General features: G+C 40.7%; 2 protein-coding genes across 4 annotated transcripts in view; one reads left to right on the top strand and one right to left on the bottom strand.

The window, feature by feature from the left end:
• The window catches only part of pico, a 54350-nt gene extending 35066 nt beyond the window's left edge, over nucleotides 1-19284 (top strand). Inside the window, exons 2-9 of the mRNA XM_066737168.1 lie at nucleotides 1941-2040; nucleotides 15531-15701; nucleotides 15783-15938; nucleotides 16013-16246; nucleotides 16332-16561; nucleotides 16683-17342; nucleotides 17463-17843; nucleotides 17931-19284. Coding sequence (XP_066593265.1) covers nucleotides 1941-2040; nucleotides 15531-15701; nucleotides 15783-15938; nucleotides 16013-16246; nucleotides 16332-16561; nucleotides 16683-17342; nucleotides 17463-17843; nucleotides 17931-19283 — 3285 coding nt within the window. The 3' untranslated portion in view covers nucleotide 19284. The remainder of the gene's footprint in view (nucleotides 1-1940; nucleotides 2041-15530; nucleotides 15702-15782; nucleotides 15939-16012; nucleotides 16247-16331; nucleotides 16562-16682; nucleotides 17343-17462; nucleotides 17844-17930) is intronic.
• A 1407-nt stretch (nucleotides 19285-20691) lies between these two features.
• LOC136779546 (lysophospholipase D GDPD1-like) lies at nucleotides 20692-25179 on the bottom strand. Of its 3 annotated transcripts, none has more exons than XM_066737170.1 (8): nucleotides 24782-25178; nucleotides 24658-24700; nucleotides 24412-24593; nucleotides 24120-24340; nucleotides 23904-24037; nucleotides 23724-23844; nucleotides 23419-23654; nucleotides 20692-20789 (listed from the first exon to the last, which is right to left on the bottom strand). In XM_066737170.1, the coding sequence occupies exons 1-7, from the start codon at nucleotides 24903-24905 to the stop codon at nucleotides 23529-23531; spliced, it is 951 nt and encodes a 316-aa protein (XP_066593267.1). In that variant the 5' UTR covers nucleotides 24906-25178; the 3' UTR covers nucleotides 20692-20789; nucleotides 23419-23528. The 3 variants fall into 3 exon arrangements, with proteins under 3 accessions (XP_066593267.1, XP_066593266.1, XP_066593268.1); XM_066737169.1 differs by lacking the exon at nucleotides 20692-20789 and adding an exon at nucleotides 23190-23318; XM_066737171.1 differs by lacking the exon at nucleotides 20692-20789 and having other exon boundaries at nucleotides 23491-23631; nucleotides 24782-25179.
• Nucleotides 25180-27086: the final 1907 nt, after the last annotated feature.

The raw sequence follows: 27086 nt of genomic DNA, 5'->3' as shown, positions 1-27086 counted from the left end.
AAGTTGAAACCAACTCTGCGAAGAATGACGAATCACGTACTTTTCTCACTTTCCACAATTCCTCTCCTCTTTCTTACCCAGCCACTCCATTCTCAGCCACGTATCTCGCCTTTCCCGCAATTTTCTCACCTTCGACTTTGCAAACTTTGCAACGACTGCCCACTTTCCAACTATTTATTCTCCCACCTTCGCTCCTTTCGTTCTCCGTCGAATCTTGACTCTCCGGAGGATTCGAGTAAAATCAATGACGAAAATCTGACTTTTAAACTCTTTCAGTCCAACTATATATGCTCTTTCTCTACAAACTTAGCGAGTATAGACCCTGTTAAGCGCGAAATTTTCTTCCCAAGGTAAAACATCGGGATAAAGAGACTGTAACCACTTTAAGAGGGGGGGGGGGGGGTGTGCTGTGGGTTGCACTAATTAAAAAAGAAACCACCACGTATTTTTTATCGGTGGCAATAAAAGCTGCTAAAGCGCAGGTTGAAAATAAACTGGCGCTCCGTGCTGGGAACTCGGACCTCATGGTTCGCGCTTTTCTCTCTCGGTGCTTCCCTTTATTCTTTTTCCCTTGCCAGTCCTGAAAGCCAGCAATCTTCCTACGTGGCTGTCGTCTTTTCCCGAAGAATTACACCTACCGACTGTATATATATACTTGAAAAAAAAAAACGTAAAAATTCCTCTTTGGCTGGTTTTACCTCCAAAAAATTGCAACTACGTTCTAATGAGCCAATGGAAAAATCTACAAATTAATAGTAATAACAATAAATGAATCACGCAAAAACTTAGCAAATTCCTTGAATTTAGAAAATTATCACCGCAAAGATTTGTAAATTATACTAGATCGCAATTTGCTTCATGGTCCAGTTGAACTAATCGGATCACGCACGTCGATAAATTGTACGCATAATTAAATTAATACCGTATTACGCGTTGATTGTTGACCTTGAGTGCAACACTCCAAACAGCCACAACAGACGAGTCCTTTCATCCTACGTGCATGGGAACAAAGAATAATTACCTAATTGCACAGCTTCACCCATCCAACATATATTTATGAACGCCTCGCGAGTTTTATCAAATTTTCTTAACACGATTTAGTACTTATTAACATTTCCTAATAATTAACGAGTATGTGTATAATTAACGAATTAACGCTCCAGGGTGTGTTTCGTTTGTTTAATTGTGGGAGAACGAGTGAAGGGGGGGGGGGGGGGTTGATAAAGGAGGGAAAGACGAGGTACAAACACGTAGAATACAGGCGTTGAGGTAAAATATTGGCTACATTGTTTGTTCAACGTGCGAGTTGCCGCTTGATTAACCGTCCTACAACATTCCGCACACGAATATATAGTCGTGTTTCGGTGTATCGTGAGCCCTATAAGCTCGTGTGTGTATCCTCTCACACAGAGATTTACCTAGAAGGCCTGCTCTCCTACATTATTTACGGTTAATGATTCAAAACCCGGAAGTCCCTAGGCTAGTGCGAGAGCAAGCCATTGTAGCTATATAGGCGCTGGCCTGCGCGAAAATTCTTAAACCACTTTGTCGTGGAAAAACTTTTCGTTAACCTCCGTTCTACGAGAGCTTCTCTACAATAGACACTCGTCTCCTTTATGAATTTTTATTTTCTCGTCGTGTTATTTATAAGGCTTAAAACTATGTAGGCTTTCCGGAAGTTCCAGGTGGGATATATATAACACATAACTGGCCTCGATATTTTTTACATCTGGCGAAACTGCCTCTAGGCGCCTAAAACCATTCAACTTTTGCGTCTCGTTCAACCGTGTTTCGTTTTAATGTTGTTTTATCCAGCAATGTTGCCAGGTTTCTAAATGTAATTTTGTGGTAATGGTGCGAGAAGGTGAAAATAGCGTGCATCTATAAAATTAAGTGTACTTCGTGGCCGAATTTTCAATGTCTCTCATTTCGTGTTTCAGGGTCTGGATAATGTGAGCTCCGCGACTCTCAGGCCATTCAACTCGGATATTAACACACCGAGAATCGACAGCTATAGATTCTCCATGGCTAATCTCGAGGGTGAGTCTATAATTTTCTATTTTTACTCAAATTGTTATTATCTGACTATATACGTTATATTTAATATTGAAATTGTACCAGATATTTGTCCATGATTGTACAGGGTGTCCCACGAACGATAGTCATGCCAATACCATCGGATAGTGGACAAAAGTCTAAGTAATAAACTTGTAAAAACTTTTTTCCTAGCACTTTTGGTTCAAAAGTTATTCGCATTTAAAGATTATCGATCATAGTAGCTCCTTTCTTAAAGAGGAAGATTGTTTTGTTCGCATCATAAGGCCAGAAAGATTCTGTGAATTAGAATACTAAGAAAAACACAAAGCCAAACATCCACTTGAAGCTATTGTCGTGATTGAAGGCTGATCGACAGTTTCGAGTGCGAGTGCCATAAAAACAATCAAAACATAAACACACCACAGGCTCAAGTGGATGTTTGGCTTTGTGTTTTTCTTAGTACCTTAATTCACAGAATCTTAGCGTTTTTGGTCTTATAATGCGACCAAAACAATCTTCCTCTTTAAGAAAGGCTACTTTAATCGATAATCTTTAATTGCAAATAACTTTTTAACCAAGTTTGCTACAAAAAAAGTTTTTACAACTTTTTTACTTAGATTTTTGTCCCCTATCCGATGATATTGGCATGGCCACCGTTCGTGGGACACCCTGTATATAAAGGACAAATATGAAAATGAAGTAAAAATCAATCACAATTTTGTTGCTTTTTAAAATATATTTTTAGTATAGTTAATAATATTGCAATTAAGCTCGTTAATTAAATTATGTGAACACAGAACAAACGTTATACAAAATTTATCTGCGAGTAATTTTCTACCCGAAATTTCAACATATTTCAAATAATTTTCATATATACACACTTCTGTAATATTACATAAATAGAATGATCAAGTTTCAATTTACACACGCAAAAAAACAAGGTAGAATTTTCGCAAAGAATCAGCAATTTATTTTCATATTTCGTGCCCGATCCAGCCACGTGATCAGACGTTTTTCCAGCCAAGATTGTAAAGAGCCACGTGGATGAGACACGTTTTACACACGTCTCTCAGTAGCCTGTTTTGTCCGGTCGAAAAGTTACACGATGAACGCACGATTCTCCGGCCACATTGTTCAAACCATTCTGCCCGCTGGCCGCTCGTTTTCGGCCAGAAAAAAGGAGTCCCGATGAAAGTTAACGCTCCTCCAGGTCCTCTCCCTCGATCCTGCACGATCGCTCCACGTCGATGCCAGTTTTTCCCTCCACTTCAATCGCTTTTCTTTCCACCCTTTATTTTTATACCAAGCGCCCCATATCGGGATAAAAGTGGCGCTTCCTTTTCTATTCCGAAATTTATGAATTTTTTAAACGAGCATCTTTTTCCCTCGAACCAACCCTCCATTTTTTCTTTACTTTTCTCTCTAGTTGACCACTTTATGCGGCCGTGAAATAAAGATTCGAAAAACAGTATTTCTTTTATATTTATATATTTAAGGAATTATCCACACGTTGTAAAGTATCTTTTTCCACTATTTACCACTTTTCCTCGTTTTTCTCAAATTTTTCCTCATCTTCGAATCAACTATTCCAAGGTTAACAAAATTTGGAATTATTATTATACATGTAAAACCCCTTTTTATATCAATCAATTCTAATTTCTTCTCTCCTAATTAACAATTTTTCCTACTGAGTACATTTCGTGATTCCAAATACTCTCACTAATAAACCAGCGTTTAAACCCATCACAGCTAAAAACAATCCACAAACGCGAAAATAGAGAAATGAAAGCCACAAAAAACAGTACAAAATAAAATTAAAATAACGAAAGACTAAATTTCTCTCGCAAAGTGAAACAATTAGCATGAATATCATATATAATTTTCTTTCTTCGTCTCGCATTCCCACACACGGTCCCTTCACGGAGGGAAATTCTGGGTTCGCTAGAAAAATCACACCTCGTCTTTGGTTCACCAAGAAAGAAAATGAGCGTCGAGAAACACTTTGAAGTTAAAAGAAAAATTATCGAGAAAAATAAAAAAAATCTTTTATACACACACACACATACTCGTATCACCTCGGATCTATACCGAACACTGTTAGCAGCGCCACTTTAATAATCCGTCGTGAATACAGCGAGTTGCAGTTTCATGACCCCATCTTTGTACTTTGAACACACACACGAACGCACGTGTGGTCTCGAACACATACATACTCGCGTGCTTGCTCACGGACAGAACATCTGCGAGGCCTGGCCAGCAATATTCCATATTCCATCTACATAGCTGCTTCTGCGTTTTATTCCACTCGCGAAGCTCGTTAGCCAGCAATATTCAATGGCCTCTTATTCATCTTTGATATATCATGGCAAAACTATAATATAATCGCTCGCGTTCAACCACACACACTCATACATATATATATATATATATATATATGTCGCCCACGCACCGTGCTCTTTCAAAATTCATCCCTCTCACCAATGATTTACCACCCACACTTAACATCCATACACCCGTCCGTTCCTTTCCAACAACTCCATCATAATTTTTGCCATTTTTCCCTCGTAAAGAACAAAATCACCCGATTTATCACTGCATCGCCAGGCGTCCATTTTTATTCATCTCGCGATTCTACGTTAGTCAGCATCTCCCATCACTCGATAATATACTTCTGTGTATTAATTTATTCCTAACGAGCGGGTGACCCAATTATGAAACGGATTCGAAGGATCTTCCATTGTTGCTTAGACTATATATATATATATATATATATGAAAGTGTGCTAAACACGGTTCTTGCAGAGTTTATAACTTTGATTTTAATTTTAATAGAGTTTCGTCAGTAATTAACGAATCGACGATGAAGAGTGAAAGAAAGAAATTTCTAGTTTCACCGCAAACATTTTAATTGCGTTTATTCGTAAGACAAAAACTCAGATGCTCGCATATCGCCTTCTTTCACGCGTAATCAATTTAAGGGAAATTAGTCGATCAAAAGTTTGATAAAATGTTTCAAGCTAATTTTGCTATACTTGGATATGGTTCGTGAGTTTTTATGCCTTTGCGAATGGTGTCGAGATGAATCGACGCTTTTTCACGGAAGATGAAGAGAAGTTAGTTGGAATTTTCGAGCGGGTCGTTCGGAGGATGCTGCGTGGACCTTTGCGTGTGGGGAAAATCTCGGGAAATTCTGGGAAAGTGGCAGGTACCTCTCTGGAATATTACACAGAGTTGGCTTTGGATGGATTCGCAGTGCAGATTCTAATTTCGTCACTAGGCTCGCAGCTTTAACCCAATTACACACTTTCCTCAGCTTCGTCTTCAGCTTCTCAACGCACTCTGCTTCGAATAAACCGATTAATCAACAATTTTTCCCCCTCGATTTTCACAAATTGCCATTCGCGCGTATCTCAGAAATTCGAAGATAATTGAACTTTGCTATAGTTTTAAAAACTTGTTAAACAAATCAAACATAAAATTATTATCGAGATTTGCGCTTTTATTCCGTGTCAACATGATCGAAATCAACGAAAAATGACGAGTCGAACTTTTCCATTGTGCATCCCATCATTTCGAGTCACTGCGATTCAGAATTTTCAATCCTATATATATAGTTCTAAGGGCCTAATGCACGAGCCAATGCCTCTTGAGATATTTCGCGTGCAGAATTTTTATCACAACACACACACATATATATATATATATATATATATAGATACACGTGCATCGGAAACTCTTGTCCGAATCTCCGATAATAGCGACAGGTAATGAATTTTTAATTAAGACAACTCCATTATCCAGCGAAAAACACTCGTTGCACCGAGGAAATATTTGATGATGCATCGAGCAACCAATCGATCTTTCCAAATCGCTGCTAAACGCATATATATATATATATTCAACGTTCTGTTAAATCGATATATTCAATGTTGCTACATCGCATCGTGCACAAAATTCGGCTTAATTATCTCACTGGGAAGTCGATTGTTTCGGGGTTCAAATGTTGCTGTGGGGTGCGGGAGTGGGGGTAGACTCATTTATGGGTTTTTCATCGTCGGTGCGTGGGTGCGTGCCAAGCGTGTCTTTGCTCGTAGCGGGCGTGGTTCATTAGTTAATTACCCGCGGCTGAAACGAGGGTCACGTGATCACGCGATCGTCTCGAATGCCGACGCAGCTCTTCACCCACACACTCTCCCTCTTGTTCCACTTGCGAGTTTTCTGCCCAGAAGCGAGAAAACGCTCCGCCCGATCTAGGATAACCCCCCCCCCCCCTCCCCTTTTCACCCTTCGGCATTGAGAGTCGATCCAAGTCGCTTAGCACAGTTTCGTCGTTCCTCGCGCCTGGCAATTAAAACTCAATTGTGGAGTGCGTATATCGTTTTGTCAAAGATCGAGTTGGAAAAACGCGGTGTTCCGTTGTTTCTGGATTTTCTTTCTAGCAACGAGACACGCACGTGGCTCGTACACGCGAGTCTCTTCAGCATTGAAAGTCGATCCGTGCGCATTTGCGTATAGCTTTGTCCAGTTTCATCGTTCCCCGCAGCTGCCAATTAAAATGAAAACTGTGTTAAACGTCCGAGGAAAAGAAAAATTACCTTTTTCCTCCGTACACTTTGACCCCCCCCCCCCCCCCTCCTTTGACATTCTTTCCAAATTCATATTTCACCGTTTACGACAACGCTACCCTCGACGTTTCGGAAAATTGTTGTCCGATCGAGACGCAACACCATCCTCCGTTAACCGCAGCGCGGAGCTGCTTAATTAATTTACCAATTAGCCGCAGGTTTAATTGGAAGTTTGACTCGCTCGAGGAATCTCACGATTCGCCATTCGGTTGCTCCGTAAATGTCTTCGTCGTTGATCCAATTGAACCCCGGAGCAATTTTCTTCGCGTCGATCGTTTCGCGCGAGATTCGCGATTCCGCCCCATTCAACGTCGAATCGTTCCGTATAATCGTCGTGTCATTCTCGCACACCAAAGCTCCTTTACCGTCCATCGAGACAATTTTAGAAATTTTCTGAAAAAAATGTTCCTTTTTGAAAAAATTTAATTAGCGTATAAAGATGATAATTGCAAGTGTTTAGCGGCTCTTTTAATCCCCAATTGGTTTTTAACGAAGGACGGAAGGTGCGATTGTATTTTGATTGGCTGTAATTGCGAACCGCGAGGAAAGTTCGAAAGGCAGGAATTGGACCGTGAGACTCGACTAACGATCGGTATATACCTATATGTATATAATGCTAGCGCGACTGACCACTCGCGATATGGAGATGTTGCTCGTGGAAAACAATTGCTTTGATTTATGCCGAGCAATCGATTTGGGTTATCGCTCGCATTTCCATAATCTTCCCCGGCATTTGCGTCGGGTCAACGCACCGTTGCAACAATAATCCTATTTGGAGAGGAACAGGAGCAACTTTTTTCTCCACTGTATACTTGCTCGTGTCCCTAAAATCGGTGAAAAATAATTTTAATAGCGAATAAATTTTTAGCAACGGAATAAAAACTTTATAAATCTTCAATTTAATTAATTTAGACACTATTGTTTTTACACATTTTCTAACATTTTTAATATTTTTCTAACGATTCACAGCGACAATACGAGACAATTTTTTCTTTCTCGAGTTTGCGCAATTTTATTTTTTACCAGCGATTTGATACTCAAATGATCATCGTTGACTAAAAGTATTTAATAACAATAACAATCTCGCTTGGTTGTTCAATGGAGAAACGAGAAAATTAGGATAAGTAGAGCGATAAATATCCGACGACACGGTTGATTCGTCAAAGTGTCCTGTGAGCGCCCACACTTCAATCAATACAAATTTTCTCGATAGCGCGCGAGCGCGTTGCTCGCACGCACACTCCTCGCACATTTACATACTCACTGCACTTTAATCACACTTAATGGCGTTTCCTCGTTACGGCGAATAGTTTACAACGCTCCCTTGTCTCTTCGCTATTTTTCGCTCTTTTTCTCCTTGCAAAAATCCACTATATATATATATATATATAGTGTGAAAATTGCAAAGATCGTGCGTACCGAATGCCCAGCGGCCATAAAATGCAAATTATCGAAAATTAATTGGGTCCTAATTACGAGAGGATCATCCTGGCAAGGAAACGAGCCAATCGCGTCGATACAATTTTTTGCCAATGAGAGACAATTGTCAATGAGAAATTTCCAGATTGATGCAGTGATCGAGCAACCACAGTGTTTGTTTCGCACAGAACGCACCGAGAAGAAGAGGGAGACACGCGGATGATCGTGTAAGACGATTAAAAGAGATTTGCACGAGTCACGTGGTCTCTCGCTTTTTCCTCCCACTAACACACTCGAATGACCCATTTCGTATTCGTTCGCCTAAAAACCCGCGAATTTTTCCGCGGGAAAGTAAAATTCGCGCGTAAAACAAATCGAACGAAGCTCCGCTTGAAAATCTCGCAAAATTCCATTTTTATCCGGAAACGTTGATTTTCCGGAATAAAAAATAAAAGGTTGGATTTTAAAATTATATAATTTTGATTATTCTAGTAATTATATATTTTGTTAAATTGGTTCCTCGTTTAATCCTACATTTTTTCTTTATTAAAATACAAAGCAAAATTTCTTTTCATATTTCGAATATTAAGTAACAAAAAAAAAGGTTCACCAGGAGTCAAAGTTGTAAGCCGCGGCCGCCGCGGCCGAGACTGGCGAGTGGTGCGCACGCGCGGGAAACTCGAGATTTGCCAGCGATCCAGCAACCCCCCCTCCCCGCCAGTCGTGGCCAGCCATGAGCCAACCAGTCGACTCGGCTCGGTCAGCCAGCGTTCCTCGAGTTTACTTTAGTTACCACTTAGCAGCACCGAGTCTCGCACGCGGCGCAACAAAGTCCACTCCGTCTCCGCAACTTTGTTGCGGAAACACTCTCCTCTTTTTCTACGAATCGTTCAACAGTGACCGAATTGAACCAGACTCTCGAAAGATTCTTCAAATTGATTTTAAAAATTTCGCAAAAAAGTGCTACGAACTAATTTCGCGCTACAAAGTTTCTTATCAAAACTACATAATCTGCGAGATCGAGCGACAAGAACGAATCAACGATGTAAACAATTCCACGAGAGAAGGAATACTCTCTCGCGTTATTGGAAAATCGCGAGAGTCGAGGCGATCCGACGGGATTCGTAAAATATTTATTATTATTATTATCAGTGATAATACGGATAAGCGTCGATGGTCGACCGGTCGTTAAATTCACGCGAAATCCACCATTATCCGCCAGACTCGTTTATATTTGTTCGCGTCCTGAAACGTCATTAGTGTCGCTGGGTGATCCAGTCGGATATTCGGAATTTCCAACTGGAACACCCTCCACGTCCATAATAATAATAATGGAGGAGACTCGAGGATGTTCGTTCCACACACCAACACTCTTGGTGTATTTTCACGCGGATTGCTCGAGGAGACGATCCTTCGAATATTCTTAATAAGAGAGCAACATTGTGACGTATCGGACCAGTTGTTCCCTGATTCATCCAAGTGTTTCTTTCCTCAACCTTCGAACGTACCTGTGATTTCTCGCTATTTCCTGTAAAAGGATTATCACTGTGACAATCGTATCAAAAACGTCGAATGTTCGTTGTTCTCAAGCCGAAAATGCTCGCACATTTTGGCAACAACCAGAGCATTCTTGGATATCTCACTGAAAAAGGTATTTTATTACTCATTTTTTAGGCTACAAAATTATAAACTGAGAAAAATTCGTTAATTCTGTTCATTAAAGACGATCCCTCGAATATTCTTAATAAGAAAGCAACATTGTGACGTATTGGACCAGTTCTTCCCTCATTCATCCATGTGTTTCTCTTCTCAACTTCCAAACGCGCAAGTAATTTATAGCTATACATTTCCTGTAAAAGGATTATCACTGTGACAATATCAAAAACGTCGAACGTTTGTTGTTCTCAAGCCGAAAATGCTCGCACATTTTGGCAACAATCATAGCATTTTTGGATATCTCACTGAAAAAGGTATTTTATTAATCATTTTCTTAGGCTACAAAATTATAAATGGAGAAAAATTCGTAAAATCTGCTCGTTAACTTTGTTGCTGTTCGAGGATCGTTGGGGCAGAGTGGGAGGTACAATTTGCATAGCTTTAACAATGCTGCAAACTGGCGAGTGCCGGAGAAACGTTCGATGCTTCTTATTCGTACGTCTCTGGTTACGCGATAATCCTCCTCGCGTTAGCACGAACGAAACTGGCGTACCGGCCAATTCGTTACACCTAGAAAGCAAGTAGAAAGCAGCCACGTTACGATTACTCGGTCGTTGAAACACCTCCACAGCCGAATTCACCTGCGAAAATCAACCATCGCTTCGTTCACGCAACCTCGAAAAAATGTCTCGAAAGAAACTAATTGGATCGACTAAGAACGAAGTATTTCTGTGTCTTTATGTATACCTGTCGAGGTAAATATATCAAGACTGCGCTAATTAATCGTGTTTAAAGAGATCTGTAATTGCTGTGGTGGAACGTTCAATTTCACAGGGTTCGATGACCTCGAATCTTCTCTTAAATATCTACGAGCAACGTTTAGAATTTTTTTTCAAGTAATTCTTATTTAATCAATACAAGATTCGTCGAATGGACGAATTTGGTTGATTATTTTACGGTTTCTGTTTCAATCGGGATGACGAATTTTGTGCGGAAGAAAAATTTGCCTTTGTACGTGCCGTGGATCGAAAGAGGGATCGGTTTTGTCATTTATTTTGTATTTCCACGTGGCGTTCTCCGAGCGTCCAATTGTGTATAGAAAAGACAATCGAAAGAAATCAGAGAGAGAGAGAGAGAGAGCCAGCCAAATACCGATATAGGATACTCCTCGAGTTTTACCGTGAATGAGTCTCGCGTGCCTGTCGTGTAGACACGATTCCTTTGGAGAATACAAATGACCATTTCCCTGCCACTGTCCTTCCGGACCTTTTCTTCTCTTCCCGTTTTACCAAAACCCTCACGAACTACCTGACCACGCGAAATTAATAAAGCTGCCAATGCCCTGTTGACTCCTCTCTCTCTCTCTCTCTCTCTCTTGTAATTATATGAAATGCCATTAGCAGTCCAGATGCAATCGACACTCGAAATTATAATATTCTATTTACCATGAAATTAATCAGATTAACAATCAAATGTTTCTATATAAACTGATTAATTTACTATTAACATACTCGGTAAACTATTTAAATTATAACTTTACTATCATTTACAACAGCATATGCATTTATTCACATGCTTTTTCCAAAATCTTCTAGAACAATGAAAATCCACACGGAATATTTTTCCAACGAGCCGCTTTGTATATTTCTGATATTTTCGAGATCAAATTATGTTGACGTGTTTTATTAATGGGGGATGAGGAATATTTATAAACGACTTCCGGGTGGTAAAGTGGATCAGGTTAAATCGGGAATAATCGAGAGCTGGGTCGGTCGCTCGCTCGGTTCGATCGGAAAATGCTCGAGCGCCGCTTGGAAAAATACAAGCTTTGTGATATATATATATATATATATATATATATATATGTATGGAGAGTAGCCCCTGTAGTTTTCAAAGGACGGTTGGGTGGATGCATATACACGTGTACCGAAGAGGCGACTCTGTGGTAAAAGCTTCTGTCATTCGTCTTCCCTTTTTATCTCCCCAGCTTTGTCCCCCCCCCCCCTCTCTCTCTCTCTCTCTCTTTCGTGCACGTTAATGAGTTAATGAAAAGGAAAACGAAGTAAGTGCACCGGTCAAGCTGCACTCCACCCCCCCCCCCTTCCATTTTGCTCGCTACAATGCCTCGTTCACAGCCCATAACGCAGATATTCTCATTTATTACGCACGCTTCTTCGCATAGCTAAACCATGCCGTGCCATCGTGCAAAAATATGTCAGGATTGCAAAAAGTAATCTCGGTCATTTAACGCTCTTCGTTTTCTTGGCATTTTGTTCCTATATATGTATATATATATATATATATATGTACAGTAAGCTCCACTTTAATGATTAAGAGGAAAAATATTAAAGACTTATTCCAAATCGATTATACATCTTATTTTCGCATATCTTCATTCGTCACTTTCAAATTTCAACCCGATTCTCCAGAAAATTTGAAAAAAATTTCCCGTCAAAATACAACGAAGCCACGTGACTCTCTTCGAAGGATTTTCCAGAATTTTAACAGAGACATTAAAAACCCTAATTTACTCGGCATTCCTCACTCGCAAACCTCCACTCTTTACACTTTACGAGTAAACGTATTAAAAACCTATTACACTCCTATAATAGATCATTAAACCGAAATAAGTATTACTCACCCTCGAACCACGTCACACTCCCCACAACGAAAGCTCCGAGAATTTCTGTCGCTGCAAAAGCCCAACGAGTCTCGTTCGAAGGATCGTTCCGACTGATATTTGCAACAACAAAAAATCGATACCATTCGTGCAGAGTGCAAAATGCACCGAAAGTGAATTTGCATTCCGACAAGAGAGAGATTTCTCGCGACACGCGCTCTTAAGAATTCTATCCGGCATCGGAAACCTTACGTCAGCCAGCCGAGAAATTGGAACCGTGCAGCGACAGATAAGCTCGTCCTGGAATCTCCCCCCCCCCCCTTATAGTGGTACTTCTCACTCGCCAAATCCTCTCCTTCGCCGCGCCTTCTGCTCGTCCGTCGTCGCGGCGTTTTCGTTGTTGCTCTGCCAACAACATTACCCCCCCCCCCCCTTTACTGCACACACCGTTGCATTCCGCCCAACAGTCGTCATTCCGCAAACTTCGTTCGCCAAATGTTATCCAGAACTGCATTGGCGAACCAAATTCTCCTCGCTGCGTCGATGCCTCCACGCTTATCGAGTTTCTCCAATGGAAAGATTGTCTTACGTTACTCACCTTGTTCGAGCGTAATCGGAGTGAACAATTGGATCGATGCTGCTCTGTAAATTCGTTAGAACGTTCAGAGTCCGCTATATGCTATCAGGAGTTGCAAGGTTGATGCAAATGTGTCTTTGCACGATTCGCGAGACCAAATTTGGGCTTTGTAAATATATATTATGTATATGAATATCTTGGAGAGTGTGTACTTTTTGCTCCTGACTCGATGCACTTGGAGACAATTTATTGGGCTCGATACGAGCATTGAGATTAATCCTTGTGGAATTTTCTGAGAGACGCGGGAAGAGGTATGGGAAATAGGGGGTGGGGGGCATGAGAGAATTTTCCGGAGGTGCGAAGAGGGAATTTTTGAGAAGGAACGAGATTCGGGAGAAACTGGAGGTTCTAAATCCTACGTGCAAGAATTTACTGGTGCTTGGGAATTTTCTATTTTTTTTTTTAATTTTGTGCAAATTTGAGAAAATGGATTTTTGTAGTTTTGATTCTTGGAAAATGTATATTTTGTTGCTGCACTGTTTTCGAATCGTTTTTGTGAAACGATTTTTGTAATTCTGGATAGAAATAAAAATTTAGTTTTTTCGGAGAATTTTTTTGAAATCGCGCAAAATTAGTGTTATGGTTTTGGAGGAAATGCGTAATTTAGAGCAAAGAAAGAACGATTTGGAACAACTGTAACACGACTGAGAAATTCTCGAAAAAGTATACGGGGCTAAGCTTGCGCTACACATCTAAATTTGCTAGAACCTTTCGAGCCTAATTAGAAGGTGCAGTAATTTTCTTCACGCGTACAAAGCACACACACACACACTTGGCAAGCGTCGCAGCTATTATTCCTATTACTGGCACTTATTCTTCCATTCGCAACGAGAGAGAATCGCAGCCACTAAAACCCACGCAATGCCCTGGCTTCGCAATTTCAAAGAATGTCTCATACTCTCGTTATATATATATATATATATATATCTACTTAAATCTCCCTATATACACCCTTTCCACTCACCTTCTCCAACTTTCCACCCAACTCTGCCTTTCTATATTTATCTCATCCTTTTCCAATAACTCCACAACACATAAAAACTCAGCAAAAATCATCCCTCAATTTTTCGCAAAATTCATTGATGTCACAAAAAAAATCCGCTACTTACAAAAATCCAAAACTTACATCAATTCTAATAATCACAGATATACACTCGTATCCATACACTCTACACTTGTCAACCTTTGAACCCTGTACACAAGACCACGCAATAATAAAAAAATACAACAAAAAATAGTTGCAAAAGTATTGCCCATTTCCTCAATTTTTCACGTTGCTCTTCGAGGTCGAGTCTGGTTAATCATCCAATTAGCAAAAGGCACAGTTGCCAGCTGAAAACGTGCACGACGCAGGAGTGGTTCTGGTGTCTCCACTAAGGGTTGGTTAAAAACGTTGCTGAGGAATACATATATATATATATATATATATACTGCACGGAGCTGGGAATATTAAAGGCGTGGAGGTACATTAATGAAAAGTGCAGTGCGTTATACAGAAGCTAGCAAGGTCGGTTTGCGTATCTGTGCATGCTAGCCGCATCTGTGCTAATTTCGTTAATTACCCTAACGAACCAAACGCGCTATCACGCGTGGATAACGACTCGCAATAATTATCGTTACGCGCTGCCAACGAAACGGCACGCAACGGGTTCGATTTCCAGCAACGACTTCCAGGAAATTTCCGTCTCTAATCTCGAATTTGCCTCTCGTACGACGCGCGAGGCCCGATGAAACAGGCCGCAGAAAGATAAGCGATATTTTCTACGGCGATATTTGCCAATTTCGCTCCGTCGTTCCCTCGTCATTGAAATTCTTATACACCGAACGGTTTTTGCAGCCCGCGACTCCTGATTTATCGCTCCTTTTTCGATCCGCCCGACCTTTCGCGAATTAGACGCTTTCTCCTCAGCCTAATCGACGCTTTTGCCCGGCTCAAACGAGTCGCAACGTCCTCTCGCGATGCTCTTATATCTCGAGCCACTTTGCGAATCGTTCAACAATGTTGCAAATCCTCTCTCCCGTTGCTACTTATTGGCACGCTGTATTGTATATTTTTGAGAAATGTATTTTTTTCAACTTATACAGGCCACTTTTCTTCCACCCTTTGAAAAACACTCCATCCTCTTAATTGCCACGAGAAATTCAGCACGGACGACCGGCGTTTTTCCTTGGACCGCCAAACTTTGAATTTGCCAAGCGTGACGTTTAAATTGCTGGATATCGAACTTTCGAAGCGTGTCGGAGGATTCGACTGTTAAAACACGTTACGTGTGCGAGTTGCACCAGGTCTGCAGGTTTATACGTGTGGATGTAGTAGGAAGGAGCGCAGAGGCGAAGAGTGGAATTAAAAGAGGGTAGCTTGGCGTATATAACCCGGAGACGCTTCTGTGCAATTAACGAGGAACGCTGGTCCCACTCGTCAAACGAAACTCGCAATTATTTATTCCTCCTCGTTTGCGTAATTAACAACTTTTCGAACACCTCCGAGGTTCGGAATCGTACGTTTTTTGGATACCAACGACTGTTTTTTTCGACAGATTCTCAGGATGTCGACCTCGACGCGATTCTCGGGGAATTGTGCGCCCTCGAGCGACGCTGCGACGGTGACATTGCGGCTACTCCGGCGGGCGACTCTCAGAGACAGGGACGTCCTGGTAGCGGAAGGATCAACCCCAGCGACAGCACGGATATCGCCAAGAACGATGCTGGTGAGTCTCATCAAGTTTCGTCGATGCTGAAGAGAATTTATCCATTATTTCTAATGCAATTATCTTGGTGAAATTTTTTAGGCATTCGCACGGATAGTCCTGATAACGATAGCGCCTTCTCCGACACGGTATCGATGCTGTCGAGCGAGAGTTCGGCGAGCAGCAGCGGCTCGGGCCACAAACCACCTCAGACCGCCATGCACACAGCCCCGCAGCAGCAGTCTCATCAACTCATGGGTATAACTATCTCGGTTTGCATTGCAAACTCGCTGCCACTTCAGGATCGATAATTCTATACGAAATGTTTTCAGACGCCGCCAGCAGAGCCAAGGCGGAAAAGATCAGACTGGCGTTGGAAAAGATGCGCGAGGCCAGCGTGCAGAAACTCTTCATCAAGGCCTTCACGTTGGATGGCAGTGGCAAAAGCTTATTGGTGGACGAGGGAATGAGCGTGGCTCACGTATCGAGACTCCTGGCCGACAAAAATCATGTACCGATGGATCCAAAGTGGGCGGTCGTCGAACACTTGCCGGATCTTTTTATGGGTAGATACAAAAGCTGGCATTGATGAATTCGATAATCTAATCGGGATAAACCCATTACTCACAATTGTTTCTTTGTGCTGCGCAGAGAGAGTTTACGAGGATCATGAATTATTAGTGGAAAATCTGTTGCTGTGGACGAGGGACTCGAAGAACAAGCTGCTGTTCGTGGAAAGGCCGGACAAAACGCAATTGTTTTTGACGCCGGAGAGATTCCTCTTGGGACCCTCGGACAGAAGCGGTGGGGAGTACGACGATCATTCGAGGAATATTTTGTTGGAAGAGTTCTTCTCCAGTAGTAACGTGGGTGTTCCCGAGGTAAACAGAACGTAACGAGTAGATTTTGCCGAATCGATAAATCTCTATTATCGATCGTTAACGTCGACTCGAGTGGGTGACGGAGAGTCTTTGATTAATCGGCGTTCCTCGTGTTTTCCAGGTCGAGGGTCCACTGTACTTAAAGTCGGACAGCAAAAAGGGCTGGAAGAGATACCACTTTATACTGAGGGCCTCGGGTCTCTACTACTGGCCCAAGGAAAAAGCGAGAACAGCCAGGGATCTCGTGTGCTTAGCCACGTTCGACGTGAACCAAGTTTACTACGGAGTGGGCTGGAGGAAGAAGTACAAGGCTCCTACGGATTTTTGCTTCGCGATAAAGCACCCACGACTGCAACAGCCAAAATCCACCAAGTACATCAAGTTCTTGTGCGCCGAGGACAATGCCTCGCTGGAGAGATGGATGGTCGGAATCAGAGTAGCCAAGTATGGAAGACAATTGATGGACAATTACAGAACACTGGTGGATGATTTGGCTCAGGAAGATTTGGACCTGTTGGCTCACGCCAGATCCTGCTCGGTTAGCTCGATCGCGACACCGGTCAATCAAACGCAGTACAATGCGATGAACGAGAACAACAGACAATTCAACGAAAATAACAGGCATAACAGTACAGAATCCGCGAACAGGCAGTACGATGGCCAGCGGCAAAGCTATAATCCTGAACAACGGCAAAGCTATACCAACGATGGACGACTTAGCAGAGCTAGCAGTTCCAGTTCTAGCGGGTGCTTATCTGATGGAGCTCCTAGCAGCTGCGAGGTTATTATTCCTAAAATGTTTTTCACTAACGTTCGTGAGAGTCGAGTCGTTTGGCTTCTGCAGAAACGCTTAGTCCGACGCAAGACTAGGGTCCAGTGTAAAAGAGAATTTATATTGTAGGTTGCTTTCGAGTGTGGAGAATTCCCAACGGGCACGATAAAGAGGAAACCGTCGATGAATCCGAAGCTTCCTTTAACTTCGATAACGAGACAGCTGAAGGAGGTTGGCGAGACGGTTAGGGACGAGCCCGATTCTTGCCCCAGTCCAACTAGCTCGGGCTCGGGGACGTTGACCAGAAGACACAGCAGGAGAAGAAGCGGCACAGACTCGGATGGTTCGGGAACATTGAAGAGACACCACAGGTCGTCGGGCAATGCGACTCCCGTTAGTCCCGTTCCTCCCGGTACTCCCGTGAGAGAGCGAGCCAGTCCAATGGGATACAGCAGGACAACCGACAGTCAGGAATGTAAAACACCGACTAGTCCCATTCAGCCATGCATGGTAATCGTCGCGTTATTCTCACATTCGTACGCATCACTGAACAACGATAAAGCTCTTCCTGCTAATTCGAAGTGTTTTTATTTTTAGATGGATTCCATAACCTCTCTGCCACCACCACCATCGCCGCCAAGAGTGGCCGAAGAAGTCGAGTCGGACAGTGAACCCTTGCCACCACCTCCACCAGAGATGTTCCGATCAAACCTTTCCTTAGACTCCTTACCCCCTCCCCCAGCACCAGGCGAGCTTCCAATATGCAACACTCCGGAATTGACAGGCTCCTCGTTGAGTCTGGCGTCATTACCACCCCCTCCGAGTCCCTTGGTTGGCGAGACCGGTACCATTCGTCGTGCCAGGCCCAAAACTGCCACGACAAACTCCATTTCCCCGGACGCCACTCTCTCCCATTCTCCTAGGTCAATGAACAACTACGCAAACTCGAACAATATCATAAACAACATCGGACACAGCAGCCAAGTCTATAACCAGATACAAACACATCACCAGAACAACGCAAATAATTCAAATTCCCCGCATAATTCGTATCCTGGTTCAAACGCCAGTACTCCAACCCTAGCATCGAGTCCGCCAAACTTTGCCGTTCCTCCCCCCTTTGTCCCACCCCCAGCTTACGGCTCCCAGCCACAGCACTTGACCACGCAGAGTCTCAACAGGCAGAACTCGAAAGAGTCCAATTACGCGCATCAGTCGCATAATAATACGATGCAGACCATCAGGGCGAATCCGAGCATGGATACGGTCAGACGGAGTGCTATGAAGCAAAGCTCCAGCCAATACGCCAGTCCGCCATACCTGGCGGAATTGAAAGCAGCCTCGAGTCCACAGCCTCAGCGAAGAGTAACGATTCAGGAGCCACCGACGTCCCCCAAATCGAAGACAGGTACGGGAAAGAAGATCACGTTCAACTTGCCACCGCAGCAAGAACCCGGAAGTCCTGCGCTGCCTCAAAGAAAGCCGATGCCACCCCGGAGGTCCGACAGCACCAGACTGACGTCCCCCAAGAAGCTCGCTGCGTCCGATCAGGCGCCACCGGGTGACTTCCTGAAGGACCTGCAGAGAGTCATGAGGAAAAAGTGGCAGGTCGCGCAAAAGTGCAAGTTGGACTCCACCACGACACCGCACGAGGTGCTGGGATTCCGCGATCCCCCACCGGCGATCGCCGATTACAGGGAGACCAACGTCTCCAATTGGGTTCAAGAGCATTACGGCGCTGACAATTTGTACGAGAACGTCTACACGACGGACCCGCTTGCTCCCGTTGAGTACGCTTCTAGTCCCGCTCGACAACCAACGGTGAGGTTCGCGGACGAGAACCGACCGATGAACATCGTCAACGCCATCGCCAGCAAGAAACGACCACCCCCGCCGCCCCCAAAAAGGGCGGAAACTACACATTTAACCACCACCAGAGCGATGCACTGACAATAGCAGATAATCGAAGCTCATCCTCGGAGGAGAGGTTTCTTCTGTTGTCTTTGCAAGTGGTGGAAGAATTGAAGGTTTCACCAAGGTCGTTTCGCAGGGGAATATCCACTTCGCGTGACTACCGATTCCTTTTGTGATCCATTTTTGTGCAAATTTTCCGGCTTTCCGTGTCCCGAGGGCAAAACCCGCGCACTTCGTTCCACGAGAAATCAGTTATGGCCACGGCCGTTCCATTGAATTCAATTTAGCTTCCGTACAATTTTTGTGGGAACAGCAAATTTGCGAGCGAAGATTTATCGATGGTATTGCGCGCATTATCGCTTTTTATGTAATCCTCAAGCGCTGGCTCATCGTGTTAGCATGGAAGCTGTCGTATTGTAGTGTGATTTTGATCGCAAGCGTAAAGTGTAGTATACTTCATTATAAGCATGATCGAGATTATTCGGTGTTAGAATATATGCGAAGACTAACGAATGGGAAGAAAGTTTAAACGCTGCTGCCATAGAGAAGGAAGTACGGGAAAATCAAGAATATAATCTTTAACGTTTGTTTACGGACTTTGCGAAACTTCTGTAGGCTAAGGAACACTGCCGCACATGCATTAAAGATGTGATATATATAAGATTAAAACCTGCTTCAAATTGTGTCACGCTGCACTTGCAGTTGCATGAAAGTAGAAAAACGCGCGTGACCGATGCACAACTGTAATTGCGTGCGGACCACGAAACGAGATCGAAAACGTGACGACTGCATTTTTTACCGATTATCTCGCATGGATAATGCGACTCTCGCTATAAAACGAATTTCGCATATTTCTTACCTTAAGAATATCCGGTGATGCAGTGAATTTTTCGGAGACTTTTCTAACCAAGGTGCTTTAACACAAGAAATATAACAAGATAAATGAAGCCTCTTACGTAAGTGTATATGTATATATATATAAATCAAACCAAAATATACAAACATTTGTATTCATATATTTACAAAACGCTAATTGTGTAATAATGAAATATTGCAATGTGATTTTAGAAATCGATTAAAAAGGTTTTATAGTCCTTTTTTTCCGATCTGCAGAGAACAGTTTTTTTTTTTTTTTGCATTTAACGTACATTAAAACTTTCTTGGATCTCTTATATACGCTCTTTTATATCCTCTGGGATGCTAAAATGATCAAAAGGACACGTGATTTGTAGCGACCTTTCGCAATGGAGAAAGAGCGACTCTCTCGAGCAAAGGATATATAAGCGCAAAGCATAAAAGTCTGGTTTAAGACTAACAATCTCTTTTGTATAATTCTAATTGTAGAATTATTTTGTTTTGTCGTAATTTAGCAAAAAAAAAACTACCAATGAACGAATGAGAATTTTTTTTGTAAACGTCCCATATTTACGCTACGCATTTAGCGCTTAAAGTGCCTCTTTTCAGATCCCAGTTTTCCTCAGAGCTTTGGTATTTATGGGACGTGGAATGGCAATATGTGGTAAATGCGAAGTGGTGATGTGGCTGTAAAGAATCGTATACGTGTATTAAGCATAAGACAAGTTTCACGAGAAAATATAAATTAGTCCAGTTTTCCAAAAAAAAGAAAAAAATATACGAAAAAAAAACTACGTTTTGAGTTTGACATCGAATGGACGAAAAATATTTGAAACCAAAATTGCGTACCGAAGAAATGATCATGGCAAGCCGCCAACTAGCTTATTGTGATCGCCAATGGAATTTTCTGCAACGACTACGTGTTAAGCTTTCGATAAAGGAAAAGTACGACTCTTCTACTTTTGTATCTGAATTTCATTATTATAAAGGTGCACCAGCTTGTTTCTTATGCCGTCGCGTTAATATCTCTCGGCGAGCTGGCCACACCAATTTAAATTTTACGGGGAGCGATATCTTAATGTTATTGTAAGGAGAGACCGAGTCTCGCGCAATGAAACCGTCGACGTGGATTAATCAAACTGAACCAATAATAGATGTTAATAAACTTGTGCGATTAATCTATCAAACTTTAGACTAAACCGACTTTAATGTCCGACTTTTCGTACCAATTTTTACGTAATTAAAGATAAGCGTGTCTTCGAATAAGCGCTGCTTTTTTACAGCGAGTTACTTGATTCAGGAACTTAAAAATGCAACAATCAAATGGTTCATTCGATTGTTCAATTGAACCACTGTAGCTCAACGTTTTTACCGTGTAATTATAAAAAAAAGGCGTAATATAACTCTCGTGTTTCGTTCGATTTAATATGCACTCTCAAGAAATGTCACTTTTCTACTGATTTTGATGGGAAACGAACAATTTCTATTTCAACTTCGTTTTTTTTTTTTTTTTTTTCACTTGATACTTCATCTGCGAATGTATCTCGACGTTTTAACGAACATAGTGAGTAGCGATACCCCACTTAACATAATCATTTTAACACGGTGGATCAAATATATCAGCTTCAACAGTAAAATAATTTCTGAATGAAGAAATTGTGGCAGTTTCGATCAATTTACTGTACGGATTAGAAGAATTAAAGAAATACTCGTAAAATTTTCTTTTGGAAAGCTTATCGTCCTAAAAATTAGAGAAATCTTGCGTCGGTGTACGAAGCTTGAACGAATGTACCCTTCAGAGCGTTAAACGATAACCGATGTATCGGAACTGTCCTAGGCTGCACGAGAAACGATCAAAATTGATTGGTCGGTTTTCTTCTATTTCTAGAAAGTTATTGCATAAGTATGATGGATTCATATAACCGTTCAATTATAATTGACTACTGCAATTAAACGAAATAAGGTTTTATTTTTATGAAAATTAATTTTTCCGTGTTAATAAGAAATTGAATTGGCCATTAGGCAATGAAATGTATTTAAATAGGAAAAATTTCTCGAAAAATTCGAGCTTTTAGTGCAATTGGCATAAAATATATAGTAGTCGAGATTTTGAGGATCATTAATAATGGTAACGTTATTAATTACGATGATAATATTTTTTATTATTGTAACGTACCTTTTCAATTATATTTTCTAAGTTGTACGTATGTTTCTGTAAATATTGTAACGAATGGTACTACAAAGAAAATTATTGTCGAAAGATACTGCGATCAATTATATAATATAAACGCACTATTTATGAACAGTGGAAAATACCCGAGATATACACTGTATGTACTTGAAATTATCGTATGTCACATTTAAAGGAAACATATTTTTCTTGTTGGATCCTGCGAAAACCGAGCTTCGCGCCTCCTTCGTCTGACTTAAAAGATTTTTATTTCGAGCTGGCTCCTCTCTTTTTCGCCGTTCAGCCATACGGTGTAATTGAGTCTACGAGTTTTTCATATACATATATATATATATATATATATATAATATATATTTACATTTTACTCGATATACTTTGATATAGTCTAGATTTAGATCCTTATCACAGGCTTCTTCTGACTATGCAAGTGTGTTCTTAAAAATTGTGACAATACCATTATTTTGAGACTCGACGCCAGTTGTTTGGGTATAATGCCAGGAGAAAAATGTGCAGCAGTTGAAATATTATAGGTATTATATTCATGTTTTTATGTAAATAAATTTTTGGTATATTTCAAATAGAGATACATTCATTGTCCTGTTTTTTTTTTTTTTTTTTTTTTCTTAATAGCAATAGTCAGTAAGTGTGTGTGCATTAATTGTTAAAAGTGATATAAATTTGAACATTTTTAAGATTATAACCCTTATAAAAAAAGCACAAATAAAAAATTCTATATTTTTATTATAGAGAAGAGACTCAACGCATTGTCATTATTTGATTAAACTATTTTCAAGGTCTTTTCTTTTTTTAAACATTTGTTTCTCCTATAGTAATCAAAAACCGTTAGTTTAAAATCTCCCTTTGATTTAATCTTTCACAATAAAAACATTTCACAAGTTCTGTGCAAATTGTACATATTTTTGGTGAGGAGTAAACTATCTCTTACATTTATTTGTGCGAGTAATAAATATATATTAAAAAAATAATTTTGTATAAAATTTCATTGAAACTAATACTGACCACATCTGCAAAACGCAACAACAGCAAACATTTCGTTTAAATCTGCCGACTTTGACTAGTACAATAAAACTAGAAAGTTTATTCCAAAATAGAAAATGTACTTACAGAAAATTCAACATTTAAAATGCATATAGCAGGAAAAGAAATATGTGCTCCTAAATGACTTGTATTTATAGTTGCGGTAAAAATACCGTATCGCAATTCCAGGTATTACTTCATTCTATGGAATGTTCTTTTAAAAACAATTTTAATTTTGTTGGATAGTCTGTCATTACACCAGTAGCCCCAAGCTCGAATGCTTTCTTAAATTCTTCATCTCTGTTAAGCACCCAAAAATATACCTATAATTGTTATAACTTTTTAAATCACTTATCACCTATAACAAGGTTTCTATTTTCACCCACACTTACGTGTATTCCTCGGGATCTCAAATGATTGAACAAAGCTGGTCTCATTAATAAAATACTCATACAGCGAATCAAAAATTTTTCTAGTGTTACATTAATGGGAGGATTTAATGCCAGTCTTTTCCTACATAAAATGTAATATTTAAAAAAGCTATATTTATCTCTTAAAACCAACGATCTTACCTAAGGAGGATGGAAGGTAAACATATTTCAAGATGTGTTTCCTTTAATGGCATAAAAGGCAATAATCCAGTATACATCCAAAGCACCAAAAGCATTGCTCTCTTTGTTGAGAACAATAAATTAACATTTGGATTCTGCAAAAGCGACAATAATAATTCGTATGCCTGATATAAACAGACCTGATATATCTAAATAATAATTGTAAAATATGTTCACCGTCTTATAGCATTTCTGAGTAATTTCATCACTAAAGTTTCCCCAAACTGTATAGTCCTCTCTTTTATACTGTCTGATTAAGTTTGACACTTCTTGTATTAAACGATCATCATTGATTTTGATGTCAATATTCATAGGAAAATCAGGAAATGCTTCAAAAACTTCTTGTAATAAAGGTATTTTTCTATTCTCCACTTCCTCAGAGCCAATATACTCTGTATCTGTTTAATAACATGTTTCATCTTTTTCATTAAAAAACGAAAAACTGCGTATATAAATTTTGCAAAAATACCTGGATCAAAGTCAATTGGTAAGCGTGATTTTAGCAAGGGTAACTCGCTATACTTTAAACTTGATATGTTTTTATCAATGCCTGTACTGCGTAATAAATTATGATCATGAGAAACTACAACTTTTCCATCTTTTGTCAGATGACAATCCAATTCTAACATTTCAGTCCCTATATTGACTGCTCTGAAATAGAAATAAAAGTTAATTCTGAGCACAAATCAATATTATTTGTCACTTTCATACTAACTTTGTAAAAGCAGCCATGGTATTTTCATAGCCTTCCCCTGCACCTAAAATAATAGTTCCCTCACATTTTCATTGAATGTAATAATGATTCAGGTGTTAAAATGCCAGAGAGCTGACGTACTTACCACCTCTATGACTTATGTGGTGGCATACAAATTTTATTTTCTTTCGTTTGTGAATCAATGTTGGATACTTTAGCAGTACCACCGATGTTAGCATATAACCGCCGAAAAGTGTAAATAATAACATTTATATCAGTATTTGTAGGGTAATTATTATTTAATCGCTTTCAATTTATTATCTCAGATTTTGTAGCTGGCTGCGTATAATCTTTTGTGGTATACCGGTAATTCCATTCCATCTCATTTTCGTTATTAACTCTTTTATAATTTAAAACGAGTATTGCCAAGCTATGATCTTTCTATGCGGCCAAATAAAACGTTGTTAGGACGAGGGGTTGGTCACTTCATTTTGGAGCATGAATGAACCCGCGAAAGAAACATGAGCAACATTGTGAACGCTGTCATTAGGTTGCATCGAAAAGCACTATCGCACCTGATTGGTTCTGAGTTTGGATCTTGCCAATCAGATGCAAGCGCTTAGCGAGCGTTCACTGAGCAGTTGAGTTTTTGAACGCACCCCACAGATGCGTGCTTGTCACCCTAATCCTGAACTAGTATGTACAGAGATGAAACGGGAGATTGCTCATGCCAGGTCCCGAGGCAATCCCTACCGGTAGGCGGCGCTGGTGTTGGCAAACGCGTGTCTCAGGTCCATCTAACCCCTAACGCCATCTATCGGAAGAGACCACGAAGCACGAGCGTTAAGCTTAGAATAGGGTAAAACCAGAGATGAAACGGGAGATTGCTCATGGCATTGTCCTAAAATAATCCTTGCCGGTAGGCGGCGCTGATGTTTGTTAGAAGTTGAAAATTCCATAAAACCACTAACGTCATCTGTCGGACGCGAATGGAAAGCACTTTGTTAGGCACACACACCATTACTGTGGTGCGAATGCGTGTGCAACCTCCTTCGGTTACCATCGCTCAGCTTCGGACATCTTCGCTATACATCGAGTTCGAGAGAGAACGGCATAGTTTTATCGGATCTCTCTCTCCCTCTCGATCTAACTTTCGTTTAGCCGAAGAGCCGAGTAAAATTCCTTTTCGTCCTGCTAGGCCAGGCGATAGAGCATTTTTGCATGACATAAATACTAACAGCAAACCGCCTGTGCGATTATATAGAAGGGGGTGCGTAGATTAATGGCTATTTTAAATCTCTATTGACTGGCCTATTGAGGCTTCTGCTCTTAATCGTTGCAAGCATTAACACACACACATGCGTGCAACTACGTTAATTATTAATTATCAACATATTATAATTCTTCGCAGGGTCAAAACTATTCTTAAATTTAAAATTTCTATGAAAGAATGACAAAAATATATTTTTCTAGGAAGGTAATTTTTTCGAGGTACCTTCTCTCCTCTAGATCCATTGCTTTTTGCTAAATCAGGGGCACCTCGCGAAGGCTATTGCAATGGTCTTGAACGGAGCAGAGGCTATGTTTGTTCCTTTTTGCTTGATTTAAGTTTTAATTTATTTTTAATATACAAATAATTCATATATATTTAGAAAGAAAAAGGCAAAAACGAACAAAACTCATTGCGCGTAACTCCGTTCCTGAGCATGTTTGCTCTTACCCCCTGGAAGGGAGGGGAAGGGTAATAAAATTTGGAAATGGGAACCTGAAAAAGAAAGCCTACCTATCACCGAAAGCTATAACGCCTACCTATAGTACGCAAAGCTAAAAAGCCTACCTATATCGAAAAGCTAAACCTGAAAGAAAATACACACGCACGCAAAATATGATAACGCAATTGAAGAACCTGAAAAGAAAACACACGCACGCAAAATATAATAACGTAAACGAAGAACCTGAAAAGAAAACACACGCACGCAAAATATAATAACGTAAACGAAGAACCTGAAAAGAAAACACACGCACGCAAAATATAATAACGTAAACGAAGAACCTGAAATGAAAACACACGCACGCAAAATATATTAACGCAACGAAGAACCTGAAAGAAAAAAACACACGCACGCAAAATATAATAACGCAATGAGAACCTGAAAAGAAATCCTGCCTAACACCGAAAGCTATAATGCCTACCTAAAACGCAAAGCTAGGGGGCCTACCTATATCGGAAAGCTAAACCTGAAAACACAAGAAAAAAAGAAAAATATGGTTTTAACCGAAGAAGGACCGATTGGAAGCTACCGGTAGCTTCTCTCGGTCATTCTTAGGTTAAATAAATAAAATCCACAGTTTTACCCGTGGGACTCACTCGTTCGGCGAAAATCCAACGATGGTCGAGCTGCAGTCTGCGGGAGATGACGACGATGACGGAAACGGCACTCCCGATATTT

This window comes from Prorops nasuta, unplaced genomic scaffold (genome assembly GCF_024137725.1).
Source record: "Prorops nasuta isolate Cenicafe-Biocafe unplaced genomic scaffold, Cenicafe_Pnas_1.2 PNAS00017, whole genome shotgun sequence".
NCBI classification, from domain to species: Eukaryota; Metazoa; Arthropoda; class Insecta; order Hymenoptera; family Bethylidae; genus Prorops; species Prorops nasuta.
Note: the sequence above shows the minus strand (reverse complement) of the source record. Positions and strands in the feature narration are given on the sequence as shown.

What these genes read in the sequence shown, in the direction of transcription:
- LOC136779546 (XM_066737170.1), bottom strand. Translation starts at nt 24,905, where the DNA reads ATGTTATTATTTACACTTTTCGGCGGTTATATGCTAACATCGGTGGTA. An exon ending in CTCAGAAATGCTATAAGACG is followed by an intron (nt 24,038 to 24,119) that starts GTGAACATATTT and finishes TCGCTTTTGCAG; the next exon opens with AATCCAAATGTTAATTTATT. An exon ending in TGAGATCCCGAGGAATACAC is followed by an intron (nt 23,655 to 23,723) that starts GTAAGTGTGGGT and finishes TAACAATTATAG; the next exon opens with GTATATTTTTGGGTGCTTAA.